This window comes from Dermochelys coriacea, chromosome 6 (assembly GCF_009764565.3).
Source record: "Dermochelys coriacea isolate rDerCor1 chromosome 6, rDerCor1.pri.v4, whole genome shotgun sequence".
NCBI classification, from domain to species: domain Eukaryota; kingdom Metazoa; phylum Chordata; order Testudines; family Dermochelyidae; genus Dermochelys; species Dermochelys coriacea.
The window spans coordinates 20,006,401-20,022,739 of NC_050073.1; the positions used below are offsets into that span (position 1 = coordinate 20,006,401).

The 16,339-nt window shown below is 42.8% G+C and overlaps 1 protein-coding gene across 15 annotated transcripts in view; it reads left to right on the forward strand.

Moving 5' to 3' along the window:
* BRSK2 (BR serine/threonine kinase 2) overlaps nucleotides 1-16,339 on the forward strand; it is a 450,698-nt gene that overhangs the window by 363,615 nt on the left and 70,744 nt on the right. For all 15 annotated transcript variants that reach the window (XM_038404500.2, XM_043517782.1, XM_043517775.1 and 12 more), the window contains 4 exons: nucleotides 663-696; nucleotides 1,645-1,713; nucleotides 4,293-4,439; nucleotides 12,508-12,539. In XM_038404500.2, the coding sequence (XP_038260428.1) occupies nucleotides 663-696; nucleotides 1,645-1,713; nucleotides 4,293-4,439; nucleotides 12,508-12,539 (282 nt within the window). The remainder of the gene's footprint in view (nucleotides 1-662; nucleotides 697-1,644; nucleotides 1,714-4,292; nucleotides 4,440-12,507; nucleotides 12,540-16,339) is intronic.

Consider the following 16,339-nt stretch of genomic DNA (forward strand, 5'->3'; position numbering starts at 1 on the left):
TCCCAGGAGCCTCTATCCTAATCTAGGTGGTGCAGGAGAATATGTGGTCTTTGGTGACTGCATCTTCACTGCAGAAAAGCGCTGTGATGATGGGTAAATTACCATACTGGGTTTGGCGGGGCTAATAGAGGCTCATGCATTTTTAGGGGTGTATTGCTAGGTAGGAGTTGGGTGGAAAGCTGGGTTTCCCCGAACCCTGACAATACATACAACTATGCCTCCCTCAATATGAGCTAGACCCTCTAGGTTCCAGATGGGACCCCAAGAACATGAGCTTCTTCAACGCAAGACCCTGGTCACAATGGGCCTCCAAAGCCCACTGAAGTCAATGTCTTTTCAATGGCCTTCGTGGGCTTTGCTGAAGTGGGATCAGAACTCAGAAATCTGTTCCTGAAAGAGATGCATCAGAGCCTGAATTAAAATTGCCTCTGTTTCTGAAGGTTTTCTCACAATTATGTGTTAGGATTATTCTTCCGGGTAGCCACTTCCTGGGTACGATTCTGTCTCACCAGCGGGTTTAAGCTGAGGTCAGGGAGGGGAGTGTTGTTCTGCCTCTCCTAAATTATGTAGAAGGCTCCCAGATACTACTGTGGTGGGCAGATTACAAATACATCTAATAAGTATAGGTTTAGATGCTCATTTGATTGTGTTTTGCTTTATAGGTCGCCACATTATGCCTGCCCTGAAGTGATCAGGGTAAGTTAGCTTGTACTCTCAGCATTTGTATAAAAGCATGTCACTCGTTACAAGGATGCAGGCAGGTACCCACTATAGGAAGTGATCCCAAGGCAGTCAGCATTGCAAATGCTTAATATGACTGTCATTTTCCTTCATGTGACAAGGCCCAAAAGCGAGTTCCACCATTAGTGTAAAGGTCATGAACATGTCATTCTCAGAAGGCAGAGGTCACTCATGGTGGCACAGCTACTTCAATCGCTTGACCAGCCAGAAATACAATGGTTCTGTTTTCCATGTTATTTCCATCCAGTGGGCCTCCATGTCCCCTGTGGAGTCCCTAAATCCCCAAGTCCCCTGTGGAGTCCTTAAGTCCCTCAAGCCGAAGAAAACCAGATTGGACTGTCAGCACTGTTACTAGTTGGCTATTGAGCAGTAGGAGATACTCCCTTCTCCTTCTCTTTCTTCTTCCCCTAAGACTGGCTGCGGTAGGCTCTGGTGGCCAAGGGCTCCCTAGGCCAGGCTTCCCACCTGTTGATGCACAGCAGTAATATGAAGCCAAGTGGTTCAGAAAATCAATAAAGAGAATTGCCAGAAAACATTACAAGTTAGCAAATAATATGACCCATTCCGAGCTCCATAAAGAGCTAACCAGGAGAGAATCAGCTTCTTGATATCCTGAAGGCATCTCTGACATTTGATTAAGTGCTGACTCCTCAGTTCTTTTACTGCTCCGTGGCCATTCGCTCCCTTCCCCATATTGCAGGCTTACATCCCTCAGACAAGGACATAACACTGACTTTCACAAGAACCCATGAGCCACTTTGGCCTGCTACTTAGGTAGCTCTCAAGAAAGCAGCTTCTTGGATCAAAACTTCAGGTCTCCCACTCTCCCCTCCCTCATTATTCAAGGATGGCTAATTCTCTTACTAACAAGCATTCATTTAAACTCCTATCTCTGTTGCACAGGGAGAAAAATATGATGGGAGGAAAGCGGATGTCTGGAGCTGTGGAGTCATTTTATTTGCATTGTTAGTGGTGAGTCATCATCCTTGCTACCTCCTTTAAACAGAAAAAAACCCCACAATGCTGATGTATTTCATGTTAAATCTACTGACATCATGTAAGTCTCTCTTGGGTTCCTTCTCTCTTTCTGTATCTCTCAGCTTCATCTTCTATCTGTCAGCATCCATCCCAAAAGGGAATGCAGGACAAATATTTTACTTCGTCTTTGAAGGGCTGCCACCCTGTACAGCAGAGCAGAGGGGATTATGGGAAAGCTGCTTTCCTATATGCTCTTTGCTCTGTTATTGTGGGGCAGCACTTTAAGAATCTGATTCAAAACTCACTGAAGTCAAATGGCCCCAGAGGGATAGGATAGTCAGGGTTGGAACTTCAGGACCAGGAGGAGCCTAGACTGCCCTTCACAGGATCAAGAAAGTGGTTTGGTTTGGCGTATTTTTTTAATTACATGTATATGCATCTTGATTCAAATGGTTTTGTCAAGATCTGAGTGAAATGTAACAGCTGTGCTTCATGCCAATTTTGAGCCTCTGTAAACTGCATTTAGTGCGGTTAAGAATGTAGAATTGAGCCAAAAGTACCATGTTTCAACACAGATAATAATTCCTTTCTTGGCACCCAAAATATGCTGTTTCAGAATTTGTCCCTGGCTCAGTGAAAGGTTCATGAGCTGCACAGAACTTGTTCTGAGTTACACAGATGGTCTGAAACCTCAAAACCAGACAAAAATTGTAACAAAACCTGAAATCAAGTGAGTTTTGCCTCTATTCAGCTTTATAAAAGAAATCTGGCTTGTACTCCCATAAGGAAGAAGTAGGTTGCCATAAGTAAAAAGTAGGATAGACTTAATGTGTATGAAATTATTTGTCTTGTTTGTAATATGTCAAATGATCATCTACAGTTACAAACAGCAAAACTCCTTGAGCCATATTCTGTTGTCCTTGCACAGTTATTATCCGGTTCCCTCTCAGGCAAACTTCTATTGAAATCCAGTGGGAGTTTGCCTGAGTGAAGAATGTGATTTGACCTTTTGAAACAACAGGAAAAAGAGATCCAGAAAAGCTGCCTGGGAGTTATCGGAGTGAGTACTCTATTCTCAAGAGGATGCCCCTTCGAGATTTTGGACTCCACTGTCTCAGGAAAATGTTTTGGGTTGTTTCTAGGTATAAACCTGAGCCTTTAAAGCAGTTGAAACAAGCCCATCACTGATGCTCAGTGCCAAGCATCAAGTTAATTACATCAAGATAAACACCCACTAAAAGTCTTAGGCCATAATAGAAATTGCTAATAATTAGCAGCCTTTAGTTGCTATATCCAGGAAATGCTGCATTTTATCATGAATTATATTACATTAGCCAAAATACCTAACTCTCAATATTGATTTTGCTTTATGTCCTGAATAGTTATGAGGAACTAGGTAACTGGAGGGATTGTTAATGAATATGAGGCCTTTTGCTTCTAGGCCACTAGTTTGAACAAACACAGGTTGGTAATGACTGATGGTTGTCAGCATCAAATGGGCTTTTGGTGGCTTCTGTAAATAGATTTGTTGGCCTCAGTCTGTTGTATACACCGGATTACACTATACAAGCTTATATGCACTGACGTAAATACAGTGTAAACACTGAAATTTAGAGCCTGGCTGTAAGAGTTGCTGAGAACCTGCAACTTGCATGGATTTGATGAGAATTGAGGACACAACGCATCTACCAGGATCATGTCAATAACTTGTGGGGAGAGAGATTCTCTGGTGAGACATGGGCTTGTGATAAAACCATATCATAGTTTCATCCAGTGGACCTCCAGAAGCCTCAAGCTCTTAAAGCATCCTAATTCAATCCTGGGGCACACAGGAAAGAATTCTGGAATAATGCCGATGTCCCAAACAAATTCGTAGTTGATGACCCCAGAAAATAATTTACAGCTTTTAACCTACCCTGGAAACAACAGTCTGCATTGAATCATTTCAGAACATCGCATGGCCGATGTTATCCTCTCTTACATCTCTGGAAGATGAGAGATAATGAACAATGTGACTGTGGTCACCAGTTGCAATCTGTGGATCACATTGTAATCAGTGCCCACTTCAACTGTTTGCTGGTGGCATTTTGGACTTGTGCCAAGCCGCTTCCGAAGCCACACATTCGCTCACTAATCTGAACTCGGTTACTTGAATGTTGCTGATCACCTTTCTGCTACTAAATGTTGAGTTGAATTTAAGTGGATCCCTGAGTCTTTTAAGAATTTGCTTGAGAAGGCAACATCATATTTTGCGTTATATTTGATTTTCTTGTTCATTTTTCAATTTTAAAAAGTTTAATATAAAAAGCTACATCCAAGATTCTATTTCTATGTTGGAAAAAGTAAAGCAATGCTAAGGAATTATCAACAGGTGAAGAAGGTGTGCTTTACTTCTTATAAGGGTACAGTGACTTTCTTAATGTCATTCTTTTCTTTTCTTTTCTTTTCTTTTCTTTTCTTTTCTTTTCTTTTCTTTTCTTTTCTTCAAATTGCTCAACTTTCCACCTTTTACCCTCTCCCATTCCTCTTTTCTCCTCTCTCCCACTCACAATTCCTCCATCATGTCCCTGCAGGGTGCCCTGCCATTTGATGACGACAACTTGCGGCAGTTGTTGGAGAAGGTGAAGCGGGGTGTGTTCCACATGCCACATTTCATCCCTCCGGACTGTCAGAACCTCTTGCGGGGGATGATTGAAGTGGACGCCTCGAAACGTCTCACGGTAAGAGGGTATTCACTGCAAATCATGTGATCAGTATGTTTTCAGGACGTTCTATCTATGTTTCTGTGTTCAGGATCCCCCTATCCTCTCTCCCTATATGTATTGTTGCACAATTAAAGTAACTCTCCACATTGCAGCTGCCCAAAGGCTCCTCTCCCTGAACCATGGATGAAGGGAGTGGATACAGGTTTGGGGAAGAAGCAGACTTCCTTCTCTTGCAAATGATGAGGGCGTTTTAGTTTTGTATTGTTACTCTGCTTTGATTTTCCTTTGTATCGAAATGTGTACGTATTTACAATAAAACTCCCCTGCTGATGGCACTGCCAAGTGGTTGGTGTATTTTGGAATCAGCCTTGGAACTCTGGCTCCTCAGCTTAGCAGACTGTGGGTTTGTCATAGAAGTGATGTACTATTAGAGGGCCAGAACTGCCCTTTCACCCCTTCCTGGTGTAAGGTCAGCATCTTTTGCACTTCTGGGTGAAGCAATGATTCATGCATTGTAGACTCAAGAATCTCATGGTGCTCTGCATTGTATCCTGGGTGTATTATAGTGTCCTCTGGCAGCCTGGATACCAGGTTCTTGGAACCATATCTTATAGAATCCTTATGCTTTGTGTGGTAGGCTGTGACACCCTGTGCCCTGGGCACATCATGTTGAGCCACCTGGAATTCTGCACCCAAGCTGAGTTTCACTGCTCCCTCAGAGACCTTGCCCCCTGAATGCGTTGGAATGATCATGTCCGTCACTGATAACATGTTAATGTTTTGGGGTATTTTGAAAATTTAGCAATAAAAATAATTTTGAAGAGCAAGATTGCCTGCTATTCAGTAGAGGTTTCTGGCTCTGTGGGTATTCTGGCCTTTATAAATCACGTTGTCAGTCCCCAGTGATGATTTTATACAGATTTACTAAGCTCGCAGATTCTGAGTGGGAGTATGTATAAAGAAATGTAAATTTAAAACTCCTCCTGGTTCTTCATTCTGCTAAAATATTTATAAATAAGCTCTCCTCCGATCAGTGCTTGGCGCCTCTGCAGAGACTGCTAACAGCAGAATCAGTCTGCACTGGCTGCGATGATGGCTTTGGGAAGTAGACACCTGTCTGCTAGGAAGTAACGGAACTCTTCCTACCTCCAAATTCCTTACCAAACCAGGTCATGTTCCATTCGGTGAGCCAGAGATGAAAAGCTTTGTATATTCTTACTGATATCCTTCCTGAGCCATCCTTCCCCTACAAAAGAGTAAAGCAGGTCAAAACATTTTCCAACAAAAATGTTGGTTTATTGAAAACAGGCCATTTTTCTGAAGAAAAAAAAGAAAAAGTCTAACAAATTGTCAACATTTTTCATTTTGTGTGTGAATTTCATGCCTATTTTCTATATTTTAATTGAAAACATTATCAAAATGGTAATCAAACCTATCCATTTCCTGAAAATTTTGTTTTCAATAAAAATCGGCAGGGAAACGGGGGGGAGGGGAAATTGGAGGTTTTTTAACAGAAAAATGGCTTAGTTAACACATTCAAACAAAAGCAATTTGGAAAGAGAGAATTTTTTTTACAAAAATAGGCATTTTTCAGCTGCATAAGGCCCTGATCCTGCACCACTACAGGCAGTGGGAGCTTTGGCATAGAGAGGAAGGATGGCTCAGTGGTTACAATGCTAGCCTGGGACTTGGAAAACACAGCTTCAATTCCCTGCTCTTCCAGAGACTTCCTGTATTGCCTTGGGCATGTTACTTAGTCTCTCTGTGCCTCAGTTTTCTATCTGTAAAATGGGAATAACAGTACTTCCTTACTTCACAGGGGTGTTGTGAGGATAAATACATTAAAGATAAGGCACTCAGATACTAAGGTAATGTAAATACCTGAGATAGATGGCATGCTATTCATGTAGGGATTGATCTATCTAGTGTGTCTTTTGCATACAAAGATTACTAGCTTGTTTAGGAGTCCATCACAAAGCTGAACAGTTAAAATGTTCAAACTTTCCTTATAAAGGAAATATTCGATAATGGACTCTTCAATCTAGCAGAGAAAGATATAACACAATCCAGTGGCTGCAAGTTGAAGCTAGACAAACTCAGACTGGAAATAAGGTGTAAATTTTCACCAGTGTGGGTAATTAACCATTGGAACACCTTACCAAAAGTCATGGTAGATTCTCCATCATTAACAATTTTAAAATTCAGATTGGATGTTTTTCTGAAAGTGATGGTCTAGGAATTGTTTGGGGGAAGTTCTCTATATTCTGAGTTATACTGGCTAGAGGGTCACAATGTTCCCTTCTGGGCTTGGAATCTATGAAAAGGTCCTGGTTCCAGTGAACTGAGGGTGATGAACCAGGTATCTGACACTAGACTCTCTTCAGTGTGTCAGGGCTTTAGGTTCACCTTTGAACCAAGCTCATTTTATAGGGCTGTCTCTGAATTTTCAGCATTATTTAATGCAGCAAAGCATATGCGATAAAGGAGAAAAAACGGTTAAAGTCATTCTGGAGTGACTCACTCCTCATCCTGATCAAAAAGCAAAGCTGCTATTTTCATTTTTCCATAGGAAAAAGCAAACAGGTCTGATGTACATTGATAGACAATATCTTGAGGACAGGGAATAAGAATAGGAAATGAATTTATTCAAGAGATAAAAGCTGCTGGGGGTGGGGGACACCACAGAGCTCTTCTTTATGGGACACAATTTGTATTTTCATTATTTTGGGGCTCTCAATTTCCTGTCCCCACCGTCTGCTGATGACACACTTGTCTTTCCATTGTGTTAGCATCTTCATCACTTAGACAGCCACTAATTGCACTAGGGCTAGGATGCCAGTTTCATTCTAAGGAGAGAGCTGGATTCCATGTTAGTTGTGGTCCATGAAGCAACGTATAAATGTAGGACTACATGCTACCCCCAATTCACAGCAGATCTCCCACTCATGCCAATGGAAGGTTTGCACAAAGATCAAGGGAAGAATATGGCTGATATGTAGTAACAAATTTTGAAGCTATTACTATTGTTTATAATTTGTTCAGTACCTTAATGTCATATTCACCATTGCTCATTGGGAAAATATGGTCACGCACAAGAGCACAACTATTTTTGCCCTCTTTACCCCTTCTCTCTCTGTTTTGCTCCTTCTCCCTTATCTTCTGTCTCACTTCTTTTCTTCCCAATGCAGTTTCCTTCTGTACAGCAATTCCCACTTCACACAGGGTTTCACACTCACTCCCTTCCCCATTCCATCTGCTAAAATGATCAACAACAAAAGAGTTAATGTTGACATTTAAATTGCCATCATTGGGCTATAGCGCCAACTCCCCATTAGGATTAATGGAAGGTGGGGCAGTTCACATCTTTGAGATTTAGGAAGATATCACTGCCTGTTTAAATACTCTTGAGCAGAGTTCTGGGCTGGGGATTGGGGTGCAGGAGCGGGAGCAAGGTGCAGGTTCCAGCTGGGAGGTGCTTACCACAGGCCGCTCCCGATTGACAGTGCAGCGGGGCTCAAGCAGGCTGCCTGCCTGCCGTGGCCCCACGCTGCTCCCAGAAGCAGCTGGCTGCTGGCACGTCTCTGCATGCAGCCCCTGGGGGGAGGAGGGGGCAGCGGGTCTCTGTGTGCTGCCCGCGCCTGCAAGCAATGCCCCCACAGCTCCCATTGGCTGGTTCCCCGCCAATGGGAGCTGCATGGACGGTGCTGGGGATGGCGGCAGCGCGCGGAACCGCCTCACCGCTCCCTCCCTTCCCCCAGGGGCCGCACGCAGAGACATGCCAGCAGCCAGCCGCTTCTGGGAGCCGCGTGTGGCCACAGCAGACACGCAGCCTGCCTGAACCCACTGCACCGCTGGACTTTTAGCGGCCCGGAGATTGCAATCGACTGGCCGAGGCTCCAGGATTGACAAGTCGATCGCGATCGATGGGTTGATGACCACTGTTATAGATGGTCTCGTAGTTAAGTCACTGGGAAAGTCACTTTAATTTTTCTCTGCCTCAGGTCCCCATCTGTAAAGTGGGGGAATAATGATATTCCCTTTGTCTGTCTTGTTTATTTAGACTGCAAGTTTTTCAGGGCAGGGACTGACTGTGTGTATGTGTACAGCACCTGGCACAGGAGGGTCCTGACCTTGGTCAAAATATCTAGGGCTTCCCTCTACCCTCAGTTTGAGTTCTGTTTGTCCACGAAAACCCATATTTAAACGTGGTACAACAGAGCAATGCTTGGGACATAAAGCTATTTTTGAATATAGAAGGGACTTGGTAAATGAGTTGGCCTATTAAAAGGGTCAGTTTACGGCACATCAAGGTTTGAAACTTTGCCTCCTTTGTGGCTGAGGCAGATTGGGAACTCTTGCACTAGCGCAAATTAGAGATGGGCCAAACCAGCAGCCCCCACCCCAAGATCCACAAACTTTTGGGAGTTCAGATTTGGATGAGAATTTTGCAGCTCTGGCCTGTCACTGAGACTAAGGCAGTTGATGTGCTGAGCCACTGCCTCTCACGCTGCCAATATTGTCTCATTGGTTCCTTCTGTCTGTATCCAGCTGTTGTCTCTTGTCTTGTACCTAGATTGTAAGCTCTTGGGGAGGACCTTGACTGGGGCTTCTAGGCGCTACTACAGTACAAATAATCAGAATAATTAATTATGAGGGTGCATTTTTCTGTAAAGCTTTGGTATTGGGAAATCCCACCTCCTTCCCAGGGCCACCATTCAAGCATGAGGAAGCCTCCATTAGCTCTGTGAATGTAGAGGTTGTTTTTGTTGTTTTAGAGTTGGCTTTTTGTGGCAAGTGCCTGCAGTGGAGAGGAGATATGGGGACAGAGCATTTTTACAGTCTTCATATAATGGCATTACATTCGGGGAAACCCCTGTGAGAACAGTGAGAAGATCCCTGTGGGAAGAGCTATTAAATGCTTTTGTCACTTAAATGCATTTAAACGTGTTTAAATGATGGAAGAAGGAGTAAGATTAACTCCCACTGTGGTTCACCCTCCCCATACTGCATACTAAAAAGCCTACAGTCTTCTTGTCAAAACCAATTGCCCTCCCATAACCCCTCCTGTCACTTTAATGCAGATGAAAAGCAACAAAGCATTAATTAATTACCTTAAAAAATAAAAAAGTCAGCGAAGATGTTGGCATCAGCAAGCACACTTGTATGGTATCATAATAACAATTCAATGCAAATCAGAATAGCAATTGTTTTTGTAAAGCACCTTTCATACTTGGGATATCCCAAAGTGCTTTACAATAATTATTTCAATATGGGCAGCGCTGCAGTTGTGTGGGCAAACAGCAGCCATTGTGCGCTCAGAGAGAGCTCTCACACAGCTTTGGATCTGTTTTTATGGCAAATGCAAAATGCTGTGGGATCTTTACCTTAAATTGGAATGGCCAGCAGAGCAGACCTCTGTTTAATGTCTCATCTGAAGGTCCTGTTAATGGAACATGAACTTGTGACCCCCTCTGACTGGGAAACTGAAGTGATGTTGCTGGAGCCATACTGACATGTCTGCTTAGCACAGCCACCAGAGGACAACCGGACACAGAGAGACAGAAAGGGCTGTAAAAGAAACAGGCATGAAAGAGACTTGGACATATCTTAGCCACATCATCTGCCTTCCATCCGAAATTAGTAATAGCTGCCCACTCCCTAGGGTGTATATTATGTACTGGTGGAGTATATTCATCCTGTGGGAGTCATCCATGTGAGATGGTAGCTGTTGCAGCAATGTAAAGGGGACCTGTACAACAGGGCCTTCTATAAGTATATATGGTAATTGGCCATGTTAAATCCTTGCTGTGGAGCTCTGGGAGGGAAATAGGAAACAGGGAAGATGTACAAACTGAGCTATCTTTTTAGTCTGTGTTTGTACAGCTTTAGAACAGAGGGGTCCTGGATCAGTTCTGGAGCTTCTAGGCACTGCTGTAATACTAACAGTAAACATTAATTAATACATATGGCTATCTTCTAGAGCATGGGTTCCCCTGGCTAAGAACCCATGGTCTAGAACATGGTGGTGTGTGTGAATTAATTAATTCATGGGGGCAGCTCCCAAATAGGTATCAGGATGTCATGACCCTGCCCTTACCAAAGGCTAAATGGGAGAGGATTTTTGGTGAAGGGGACATAGTATGGAAAAGGTTGAAAGCCACTACTGTTAAGTCCACATCACCTACTCCAACATAACAGGAGGACCAAACATGACTCTCGTCCCTTTTTGAGCCCAAACACCTGAGCTCCAGTGATTGAAAAACTCCAGGTGATAAGTGGAGGCAGACTCACCTACTCTTCTCGCTGTCACACCGGCATGGCTGCTGCTTCTGCTCTGTGGTGGTGAAAGGGAGGATGGGGAATCCAGTTGGAACCTTTTGTGTGAAGGTGGTATTCGCTGGTTAGAAGCAGCAGGCTTAACCCTTCCTTTCTCAATTCTAAAGAAGGTCATTCATCTCTCTTAGCTACTCTTCCACCCTCCCATCAGCTGCGTTTCTTTCTTGTCCTCAGATTCTAGGAAAACCCCTGTCACACTTAACAAACCCTCTCATACACAGTCATCCTGTTCTCTGCTGGGCTTTCCAGGGCGAGGAGCCATTGTTATATAAAACACAAAAACCTCGGTTTCCTCTCTCTCTCTGTCAGTCTCCTTCTCTCTGTCTCCAAGCATCTGTCTGTCTGTCCCTCTCTCTCTTTGGCTTGCCAGTTCTCATTAGCCTGGAAATGAAGTGGAAAGTAATAAGGGCAGGACAGCAGTTTCCGTTCTTGCTGACCGATTTAATGGGCCTCTGATTTCATCTTACAGACATTACGTGAGCTTCCTTCCAGCTCTCCCCTGCCTCTCACTGGTACACTGCTGGAGCCCATGAGTGTACAGTGCACACATATGCGCACACACAGACACACACACACAAAGGTTCCTCATGTGGTACAGTCTTTTGGCACCTGCAAATGGTCTTTTCCTGCTAGGATGCTGCTGCAGGCACACAGGCTTAGATTTGCTGTAGGGGTAAATCTGAGCAGGGCTTGTTCTCTCTGTTGATTAGGGAGAAGGGTTCAGCACTTCACTTTGGGAAGAGTGACTTTTTCCTGTGCTCGGAAAAAATGTAGCCATCACAAAACAGCCCCTGGGGCCTGCCTTCTGTAGGCAGACGTCCCTGCTCTCAAACTTTGGTAACTGGCGAGTCCTCCACTGTATTTATCATTGTCTGTCCAGCACCACAGTCATAGCAACCACTGTCTCACCATTCCCCTGGATGTAGCATGTAGTGAAGGGTCCCTGACTGCAATGGAAACGCTGTTGCAGGACCCAAGGCCAGCGGAGGAGATTGGAGTCTGGAAGATTTGTGCAGGGGCACTAAATTATATTACCATAAACTCACTCCACTTTGCCTTGGTGAAGCTGTTATAATGAACAAATGTGGCCCACCTGGAATGGGCCTTGGTAGAAATCAAGCTGCACAAGTCTCACATTGCCTTCACTTTACTTACCTTTGTGAACATATCTCTTGTCTCAAAGAAAAAACAAATCCTAGAAGAAAAGAGGCTGGAGTTTGGAGTGTCAGCACCATCCTGTAGGCAGGCATATGTCGATAGCAGGTTTTGGCTGACTTCAATTGGATTATGCTCCTCTTAGCTTATTTTTCAGAGCACTTGCCTGTAAACCTAGTGGAAGCTGGGTTCTACACCCGCCCTGTGGATCAGTCATTATGGCCTGTGTGCCTCCCTACATTTCAGGAGATACATTATGGCCCCCCTATATCTATTTAAAAAAATAAACTTTATACCAGTGCCTGGTGATTCCTGCTCCTTTGTTCTTGGTGTCCCAAGCGACAGGACCATTTGGAATTGGGCAGGTGAGCCAGCAGATGCTTTGTATGCAGTGTAAAACTCCCATCATTTGGGTGCAGTAAGATAATTGCACCAGGGCATCACAGCTGAGATTCATACTTCTGGACTCTAAGGAGGGTGACCTAAGCCCAGCTACAGGCAACCCGCATATTTGGTTGCTTTATGCAGTTTTCCTGTTTTTTGCTTTTTGTTTTTTTGCTGTACTAACTCCTTGTTTTCTCTTTCTTTGTAGCTAGAACACATTCAGAAACACATATGGTATATGTAAGTAACATTTTTAAAAATCTTATTTACTGCCTTCAATATTAGTGCTGTTACAGGGAGCTGGCAATCTAGAAATCTGTGAAATGGATTGACTTGGATGACATGAAAACAGCTTCCATACAGGCATAGGCCAGGAGATGAATTAGGGAACATCCAGTGAAGATGAAGCTTTAGCCTATGCAGTGAATACAGTCTCCTGTGTGTAGATTCAGGCTAGGGACTCTCATATACAGGAAAAACCTATGTGACAATAGTTTGAAATGGGCCCTGTTTAACTGTGTGCCACTTTCCATACCAACAAATTGCTGATTTTTTTCTGAATGCACTGTGCCTGAGAGGGTAATTCCTGGGTGAACAGCAAGGGACTAGTAGACACACTTACCTGGATATCCAAGTAACTGGAGGGAATCCCTAGCAAAATCTTAGTAAAACCCTCTTGACAGGCAGACTTTCATGGGTTCCTCTCTGGCATTTGTGGCTTTTCTCCAAATAGTGGGAATAATAAGAGACATTATTAGAAAATAAGCTTTTGTAAACAATCACCTTCTATTTCATAGGCCTTCTTCCCCCTTCTTAACACTGAATTAAGAGGCTGGCTCATGACCTCATAACCTGCTGATGAGCGATAGTTCCATGGCTTGACTGACAGCAGCAGCCTCACGCCATGGAAAAAGAAGTCTATAAGAAAAGGCCATTCCCTTCTGATGATCTGAGTGCGCGGAAGACTGCTAGCTTTTTAAAGTGACCTTGCATTTTTGTATAACTCAAATAGTCCTTCATGAAACATTGATAAATAGGACTTTTTCTTTTTACTGATGATATCCCAGTAAGACTAAAAATAATCCTTTGCAAGTGATAAACAAGAAGGTGGTGCTTTGTTACACACCTCTGGGAGGTCAGCACATCTGGAAGTTCCTTGCGTGTATGCTATAGAAAGCTAGGTTTTGATAGCCTTGCCACCACTGCTTACAAGATGTTTTATAGGATGCTGTTTATTGTTCCTGTCAGTCATTTTATTTTTTAAGCCTTTCACGAGGAGACAGCCTCTTAATGATTTTTCCTATGATTTTATTGTTTGGGCATTATTCATGCACTGGGCTCAGTTGACTTCCATGGGAGCTGAGGATGTTCAGCAATCTGCAGGATCACATGTTTTGTTGCTAGCTGGCCTGAAATGATGTAGCACTGTGTCCACAGCTTTTTCAAGCTCTCTGGAGTCGTCAGTTGACACGATGCTTTTTAATATCAGGAAGATTATACTGAAAGTTTGTTTGTTTGTTTGTTTGTTTGTTTGTTTGTTTGTTTGTTTGTTTGTTTGTTTGTTTTAAACCCTCACTGATGATCGTAGGCCAAATTGAAAAAAGAATTTAGTGTTATTCTCCCACACTGTGCCCCCAAACCAAATCCCACCCCCTGAGATTCCAAACTAAAATGGTGCTTGCAATAGATTGTACAGATGTTCATAATGTGATCATCCCACTTGTTCCTGGCATGCTCTGTATGGAATGACATTAGCTGATTGACATCCCTTTTCCTTCTTTCTTGCATGCTTGGATCTGAAATGAAAGTCTTAAAAGTTAAATTAAATTTTTATGATCATTTATATTTTCATAGTAAAGCATAAGTGTTAACTCCCCAGTGAGATTTAAACTGTTCATACCTCATGAAGCTATCGTTTCAGATTATCTGCGCACTCAGAAAGATAACACTGCATCACTTTAAACAAGGGTCACAGTTTCAAGATTTTACTTTGCAGCCTTAAAAGTTAGACTATTTTCTTTTTCAATGAGGGCCCAATTCCCCACTAACTTGCACCTAATGTAGTCATTTTCACCTGTGAAAATGGAGCATAAAACTCTACCATTCTGATTGGCCAGCGTTTAATGTCCTCTTAGCACTCACTTTGCATGGTCTGTCGATGCTAACAAGAAGAGAATGGCTGTAGATAGAATTGTGTAAAGACCACAAGCTTTGCGAAGCATTTTAAGCTTCTACCTATTTGATTTAATGCACATTACGATCGAATATAAAACCTTTATTCACAGCGATGGATAGTTTAAGATTGCCGATAAATGACGAAACTTGTACTCAGTGCTTGAGAAGTGGTTTCACTTAATTCTTGAAATGGATACTCATGGTCATGTTAATCTATGAAAAACATTTACTTGTAGTTAAGAATAATCATGCACCTGCACACACACACACACACACACACACACATATGTATGTATACACCCCCTGAAAGTTCCTGGAGCACAAGCTCCTTCAAAAGAAAGTACCCACTTACCAAGCTGTCACATGTTGGTCCAACTTGCCTCCTACTAATGTGATAGTCAACGGACTCACGTGTAGATTTCAGAGGGTTTTTTTTTTAAATTGAGATACGTTTTCCAAAATGCAGCTAGATTTTGTGAGAGAAGATTTTTGACCCAGAACATAGCTTGCTGAAAATCAGCAGATGAGCATCAATTCTCTTCACCTTTGCCAATAAACCAAATGGATGGATGAGATGAGCTATCATGGCACACCCAGGGCTGCAGAATCCTGTAACACTTTGTCGGCTACTTCCTGGCTGAGAAGGTGCTAGGTTTACTAAAAAAAAATGGGAAAATAATGGTACTAATTTTGATTTGATTAGCACCTGCATAATTCCACTGAGTTTACACAGTAGTAAGTGAGATCTGAATCAAACTCATTGTGCATATCAGTGAGATACAAGTTAGAAAATTTGTAAGAAGGTTTAAAAAGCCTACCATGAGTTGGAATCATGTCCATTGCATGTACCATCACTCATAAGGGTGGAAGTATTTGTAAAGCAGCATTACATTCAACTGGTCTTTTAAAAAATATGTGTGATTTATAGCAGTCATCCTGTGACATGGTTTGACATGCATGTGAGCTGAAGTGCAACAAAATTGTCATTTGCTCCAGACAAGGAGGAGAACAGACAGTATGGTAATACCAATCATAGCACAGAGCTGGTGATTTTCATTACATGAAGCAGTGAAAGCCTTGTAGGTGATGTTCAGTTTCATCACAGATTTTTCATTTACTTGAAGGAGTCTGAAAGTTTATGAGTTTATGATCAGACAAAGTCATGCTGTATATGAGTACATATACAGCATGACTTTATCTGATCATGATCATGTTCAGGTCACAAGGAGAGGGCATTCCACAGTGCACAAAAGATAGCCACCACTGCTCTGTAGGTATGGCTCATTGCCTGCCACAAACTCTAATGTAAATGAAGATTTGCGACGGCACACTGCAACAGATTAGGGATCCTAGCTGGAAATGCAAATTCTCCGGTGATTTTGAAAAATATTCATTTCTTTTTCATCCCTGTTAATTACACTGAGGTTATCTGCTTGTAATAGAATGAATGTTTAGCTGAGCCAATCCTGACAGTAAGGAACTTGAGGCAGATGAAACAAAAGTAACAGTTGCCTAAGAGCTCAGTCCTGCGGGCACCTACTACTGGGTATAGACTTGATCCCACATAGCTCACTGAAATCAATGACAAAATTTTCATTGACTTCAGTGGTTGAGGGTCAGAGACACAGTGTTTACCCATTTACTGTTCGAGGGCTAGATTCTGATAACCCTTCCTCTCCTTGGACAATGACTTACTCCAGGAGTAGTCCCATTGAAATGATTGGGACTGCTCCTGGAGTAAGGTATTACTCAACATGAGCAGGTGTATCAGAATCTGATGATCAGAATTCTGGTACCCTTAGTCATGCTGAGGAGTACCTTACTCCACAAATAATCCCATTGACTTCTAAAAGATTTTTAGGTGG